We start from the raw sequence: 6,742 nt of genomic DNA on the forward strand, positions 1-6,742 counted from the left end.
TGGGGAAGGGGATGTAGAGTTCATTTGCCCTCCTTGCGTTTCCTTCTTGTTCAGCTGTCCCTCCTAACTACTGTGGGTGTTCCTTACATCCAGGACTTCTCGGGAGACTAGTGACTAGAAGCAGAGTAGAAGCCCAAATGTTTCTGACTACAAGAACTGGAGCAAAGCTCGCACGAGTCCAGGTTCCAGCATCCACAGCGACTACTGCCGCTGGATTCAGTGATGCGCAGGCGCAGGGGGCGGGAAGGGCTCCTGCCCACTTCTCTCTCCAGTGTGCGGCTGCGCACTGACTCGCCGCCGTCCCGGAAGCGCTGTGCTGCGGAGTTCGCGCCACGTCTTCCCAGGGGGCCCCGCCCAGGTCTCCGCAGGCCCAGCGTCGGAGCCGCTGCTCAGAGGACCAGGCCCAGAGCATCATGGGCTGCGAGGCTCCCCGCGCTTCATCCTTCCAGGTGCTGCTGCTGCTGTTTCTGCTCCTGCTCCGGGCCGAGCGACTGCGGGGCGCCGAGCTCACCTTCGAGCTGCCGGACAACGCCAAGCAGTGCTTCCACGAAGAGGTGGAGCAGGGCGTGAAGTTCTCCTTGGATTACCAGGTGCGGCCCTAGCCGCCTCTCATCCGGGCACCAGTGCGCCGCCATCCGGAGAGGCTAAGATTAGCCACCAAAGGCTGTTGGGATCCAAGATAACCCCAGACCCCCAGACCGGTTGACGTCTCCCTGAAAAGAAACGTTTGTATCAGCCAGAGTCCACCCGAAAGTGGGCCAGGGTGGTTGGAGAGTTAGTCAGGCTACAGGTGCGTGCCAAGGATGGGGAGGCCCGTCGCCGCCCCCGTGCCCTGCAGAATTGACCAGAATGACCTCCCCAGGTACCCCGGACTCTCAAAAACCTCAGTATTAATGAGCTGAGACAGGCTGACAGTCTGTCTGGACTGTCTCTTGGACTGCATTTCTTGCAGGTGCCGAAGCCAGCACATTTTTTTACAGTTGGAGTTGGGATGAGCTAGCAGGAGTGAGTAAGGGGATTTTGGAACGGAGGATTCAACACAGACTTTGAGTCCTGGCAGTGTTCACAAGGAGGACTGCCCCCCTCCCCTCAGTGTGGTTACCCAGCTTGCCTCTTACCATATGGCTCAGCAAAATCAGGTCTAGAAATGTCTCCGGGACATATCTAATAGCTGTCGGTTGCTTTGGTAAAGAAAGGGTCTGCTCCCTAGGGTTAGTGAGCAGGTCTAGGGTCAGGGTTAGAGAGGTGAGTGAAAACATTGGGGCACGACTTCTAGAAATGAGATGACACAGGGAGCCCAAATGGTGCACACTGAGCAGCTCAAGAGGATGCTTCTGTTTGAAGACAACTTCATGTATGATGGAGTCACTGATGAGAGCACTCTCACCTCTGTGGACAGCATGCAGAGTGTGTGCATGTGCCCGCATGGGCAGTTTCTGCATAGACAGTTTAAGACCACAAGCCATCCGGTAGGCATTCCCCAGCAGTGGGGGGTGGGGTTACAATGTGGGCATGTTTTCGAAGGAGTTTCTTCATTAGATTGAAATTGAAGAACACCCTAAGTTTGGGTACCATCAGTCTTTCCTTGGACTGGGGTTCCAGGCTGAATAAGGAGGAGAAAACCAGCTGGACACCAGTGTTCATCTCTCTCTGCTTTCTGACTCTGGATGCCATGTGACCAGCTGCCTCACGCTCCTGGTACCGTGGTGTTCCCTCCTTGATGAACTGTGCCTTCACTTTGATTTCTGAGCTAAAGTAAACCTTCCCTTCCTTACGTTGCTTCTGTCACGCACTGTGCCATAGTAACAGGGAGAAAGACTGAGTGCAGTGGCCACTGCCACTTCTTTAACTCCTCGATCGGGGTTGGAAAGCAGTGAAGGTTAAATTATGAAGTGTTTTACAATGGTCACTGTTATGGTCAGCATTTCAAAGTACCGGTTGCCCCCAGTAACGGCACACTTTTTGTGGTTGTCAGGTGATCACTGGAGGCCACTACGATGTGGACTGCTATGTGGAGGACCCTTTGGGGAACATCATCTACAGGGAGACCAAGAAGCAATATGACAGCTTCACATACAAGACAGAGGTCAAGGGTGTTTATCAGTTTTGTTTCAGCAATGAATTTTCCACCTTTTCTCACAAGACCGTCTACTTTGACTTCCAAGTGGGTGATGAGCCCCCCATCCTCCCAGACATGGGGAATAGGGTCACAGCTCTCACTCAGGTGAGTAGATATGACTGACAGGACCAGTGGGACCCTTCCTGTTCTCAGCATGTTCCTGATTTTCTGTCCTTGTCTTAGGTGACAAGCAAGAATCACCATCTAGCGCTACAAGTCTCTGTTCCCCTTCTGGTCCTGTTTTCAGGCAGAGCCCTCTCACAACTGACGTTTCTCCTCTCCCCCCTCCCAGCGGTCTTTCTCTGGCACAGCACCTCTTTCAAATTATTCCATGTACCCCTGTGCTGTGTGATATGCTCAGATTCTGAGGACCAGAGTCCTGCATCAAGGGTGTGTTGGTGAGAGCAACACAAGCTGCCACAACAGACCCATATGTCAGTGCCTGACACTCGGGGAACCTGTTCTCAGGATGGCCTGGTAGAGGCTGGTGGGTGACTTGGGAATCCATTCTCAATTCCTCTTCATTGTTTTCTTTTTCTTTCCTCCCCTCCCTTCCTCCTCTCTCTTCATCTCTCCCACCCCTCTTCCTCTCTTCCTCGCTATTTATTTATTTAATTATTTTAAGGCGCAGGGCCTTGTGCATGCTAAGCACATGCTCTGCTACAGAGCTGTGTCTGAGTCCCATGGCTCTGTTTTTACCACTTTCCCCTTCACTAGGGCTTCAGAGTTCTCTGCCTTTGGAGAAGGAGATATGAGAATGACAGAGCTGCCCCTTTAAAGCCTTGGCCTGTAGTCACACACATAACTTAGGCAAGTCTCTAGGGTGAGCACTTGTATAGGAAGTCAGGATGAGAGGATGGCCACCAAGTACAGTCTCCGGACAGCAAATTGCTGTAGAAGAGAAATTGTGACATTTTTGGAGGATGGGTAGTTTTCATTGATCCCCATTGCTCTCAAGATTGTTGACTAACCCCAGGCTCCATTCTGAGTTCTTCCTCCTTCTGTCTAAACTCCATCCTGCCACAGATAGGCTGGGCTTCCTGAGGGCCAGGACTTTGGTATCTATTTGCCCCCCCCCCACCATGGCTTAATACTTCAGTGTAGGAGGTATTGTACCCAAAGGAGCTCACCAAATGTTTGTCTTATGACTGATCACCATAGCCTGGGGAACCTGTAAGACAGGAATAACTATCCATGGTGACACTTATTCTAGGACCAAAGCCAGAATGGCTCAAATCTCTAAGGGGGCTGATATTTCCCTGTTTGCTCTCTGAGGAGACCTTATGTTCTTCTAATTCTCCTTGGCTCATGTCCAGACTTTTACCATCTCAGGACAGTTTAGAGGCTAGCGATGCATTGCCCAGTACCGTAACCACTATACACATCTGGCTGTTTAAATAAAAGTTAGAAGCTGTAGCCAAAGGTATAGAGTGTTCCATTGGTCACTATTGAAACTGGAAGATTCTGTAAGCCCAAGTTTAAGGGCGCCCATGTGCACCAGTGGGAGAAAATGAGAGCGTAAAGGTTAGTGAGTTAGGGCAACAGGGAAAGACTTTCCTGCAGCCCTGCAGCCCGGGTTCCAGTGTGACCCTGTTGCGAGGAGGGCAGGTAGAATTTGTGAAGTTCCTCTTTCTCCAGCCTCTTTTCACTCAGTATCATATGGTTCCCCTTTTAGCCAGTGCTTGCTTTTCCACATCCCCTGAAGTAAGGTAGGTTATCAACTAACTGAAATGTTGTGGTAACAAGCTGAAGAGCTTTCTGGTAGGCTGGCGCCGATGGGAGACCCCAGGGAATGGGGAGATAGTGTGTGTTTATAAGGTAAGGAGTGCTCTCAAGTGTGTTTCACTGTTGGTGACTTACTGCTTCGGGGAGAGCTCATGCCATATGCCCTAATTGTGTGCTGTGGTTTGGATATGACTTTTGCTTCCCAGAGGTAAAAGTGCTAGAGGCTTGGTCTCCAGTGTAGCCATATGGAGACGTGGTAAACCTGTGTTGAAGTGTCATGCTAGGGCGAAGGGTCAGAGGAATTAATTCCCAGTTAGTGGATCCAGTTGAACAGGAAGGTGGGATTGTTGCATATACGGCTGTACAAGGAGGTGGCGTTGTCACATTAAGATTAACAAGGAGGCAGGGTTGTTACATACAATTGAACGAGGAGGCAGGCTCAGTTAATCTTGGTAGGAACACTCTCTGTAAGAATGTAAAGATCTGGGGGAGAAAGCCACAGTGGACATTTTCTGCATAGACTATCAACCTTTGCACTAGGACCACGAGGGAAGGCTTGCCATTTCTCTGAGCCTAGCCTAGAGAAGGCTTCACTATTTCCCACTGGAGTCCTTGGCCATGCCTACATCAACAGCTCATGTCCACTCAGGACTTCAGTCACGTAGGGCTTCTCCCACTACCTCCTTTATCATTAATTGATTATATTTTGCATTTCTATTTTAAAAGATTTCATATTTTATTTATGTGTATGAGTATTTAGCTGTACACCATATGGAGAGCCTAAGCAGGTCAGAAGAGGGCATCTCACCCCTGGGGCTTGCACACATAGACTCAAAACACAGACGGTCCAGTCAGATGCTAATTCTGTCACTAAACATGTTTTATTGGACAAGTTACCCTCTCTGAGTTCCCGCTAGGCTTTTCTGTAGGATTATGAAACCCAAGGAGACATCAGTAAGTGGTTCCTAGGATGCTGCTGGATTCCACTCGGCCTGACTTAGGGTAGGCAACTGACAGCAGCTTTTCTCTTCCTGCCTAGATGGAATCTGCCTGTGTAACTATTCACGAGGCTCTGAAGACCGTGATTGACTCCCAGACACATTATCGACTTCGAGAGGCTCAGGATCGAGCCCGAGCTGAAGATCTTAATAGTCGGGTGTCTTACTGGTCGGTTGGAGAGACTATTGCCCTGTTTGTGGTCAGCTTCAGTCAGGTGCTACTGCTGAAAAGCTTCTTCACAGAGAAACGACCCATTAACAGAGCGGTCCACTCCTAGCCATGCTGTATGGTGCCCACAGCCCCTCACACCCTAGGGTTTCCAGTTCTTGCAGGGATGGGGGTGTGACGCAGGGCGAAGTGGGCTGCAGGGAGAACTGGGATTACACTTTACTGTTTGTGCACATATGTGTTCCCTGCACTCCAGCAACCATAGCACACAGAGCCCAGTAACATGAAGCAGCTAATTGTATTGTGTGTGTAACATTGACCAAAAATGTTTACAGGTCAGCCTAGGGATTGGCCACTGTTAGGCGGCACAGTGATCCAGCATCCAGTCTGTGGGAGAACTCCAAGTACCTGGGCCTCCAGGGCAGCTCCAGGATGTGTGGGTCATTGAGTTGTTGTGTGCACTTCCATGTGGAGGAGAAAGGAATTCTCAGTTCTTGCCTTTCTTCCCATGGGCCTCTCTGTACCTTAGGGTGGGCCTCTCTGTACCTTAGGGTGTCAGATGTAACCTGGGAGCAATAGGGTCAGCTGTACAACCAGGACCCAAATGTTGAGTGAGTGCCCTTGGTGATCTCTATCTGCTGGGGGCAGAACTGTGCTAATAAAATCCAAGTTTGAGCACTCTGGACGGGCATGCCTCTTATTACTTTCCTTTCTGTCTTTCTTTCTTTCTTTTTTTTTTTTCTTTTTTTTTTTCCTTAAAGGGACTTGCAGCTTAATGTGGAGTGTGGGTGTGTACGTAAACAGTGTGATAGAGAAGGTGGGTGGCCTGGAGCCATATATACCACGAGGCAGAGAAGTGGAAAGGAGCCAGTGAACCATGCCGCTCCCAAGGGAATGGAAATAGGAAGACCCCTTCCCATTCCTGTCACTCGCCAGGCTGTGCGAAGGTTGTCTATAAATGGTTTCCTCTGACAACAGCTAGGCACTGTCTGCATGATCAGATGTTGTCTTTCACTTTAGGGTGGCACCATCAAACTTGTCCCAGTGGCATTGCCCTTAGGAGGAATTAGTGCATACTTAGTGAGTATGATGGGTCTGGAAGGAAGATAGGCTGTCCATCTAAAGGATCACTAGCAGGGAATCTGACAGTAACACTGGGAAAGAGTGTGAAACAATCCTTTGAGAAGATTATTACTTTGAGAACCTTATTACTTAGCTTGGCTGAAAAATAAGTTTGTTTTCTGTGTGTTTTTGATGGCATTTGTCTCTTATTTTGAGTTGAAGTACTATGTATATCTAAAAATCTTTTTTAGATTTTTGTGAACTGTAGGGCAGACGGAGAAACAAGAAACCTTCATGTATCTGCTACCTAGATTGACAGCGCACGTGGGCTGTCTCTGCCCAGACTGACAGAGCACCCCTCTCACACCTGAGATGTCTGTAGTCAGACTGACAAAGCACACATGTGCCACTACTTTTTGATACTTTTTGCTTTGAGACATTCTTGCTATGTAGCCCAGGTTAGCCTTCAACTCTCAATCCCCCCAGGGCTATTTTAGCCAGTATACACTATCACATCTAACTTTGACATGTGCTTCTTAGATACTCTCTAATTGCTTGCCCTTTGCCAGCTCAATGAGCAGTCCCAGGAATCAAGACCATCACTGTAATACAACTCATGTTATTCTGAGAGAGAGAGAGAGAGAGAGAGAGAGAGAGAGAGAGAGAGAG

At 49.3% G+C, this 6,742-nt stretch overlaps 1 protein-coding gene across 1 annotated transcript; it reads left to right on the forward strand.

The window, feature by feature from the left end:
- Positions 1–361: 361 nt before the first annotated feature.
- Positions 362–5,696, forward strand: Tmed3 (transmembrane p24 trafficking protein 3). The gene is made up of 3 exons (XM_051207523.1): positions 362–590; positions 1,976–2,224; positions 4,884–5,696. Exons 1-3 carry the CDS (start codon positions 414–416, stop codon positions 5,118–5,120), a joined length of 663 nt encoding a protein of 220 aa, XP_051063480.1. The 5' UTR covers positions 362–413; the 3' UTR covers positions 5,121–5,696.
- Positions 5,697–6,742: the final 1,046 nt, after the last annotated feature.

The sequence above is a fragment of the Phodopus roborovskii genome, unplaced genomic scaffold, assembly GCF_943737965.1.
Source record: "Phodopus roborovskii unplaced genomic scaffold, PHOROB, whole genome shotgun sequence".
Lineage (NCBI taxonomy): Eukaryota > Metazoa > Chordata > Mammalia > Rodentia > Cricetidae > Phodopus > Phodopus roborovskii.

What these genes read in the sequence shown, in the direction of transcription:
- Tmed3 (XM_051207523.1), top strand. Translation starts at nt 414, where the DNA reads ATGGGCTGCGAGGCTCCCCGCGCTTCATCCTTCCAGGTGCTGCTGCTG. An exon ending in AGTTCTCCTTGGATTACCAG is followed by an intron (nt 591 to 1,975) that starts GTGCGGCCCTAG and finishes TGTGGTTGTCAG; the next exon opens with GTGATCACTGGAGGCCACTA. An exon ending in GGGTCACAGCTCTCACTCAG is followed by an intron (nt 2,225 to 4,883) that starts GTGAGTAGATAT and finishes CTTCCTGCCTAG; the next exon opens with ATGGAATCTGCCTGTGTAAC.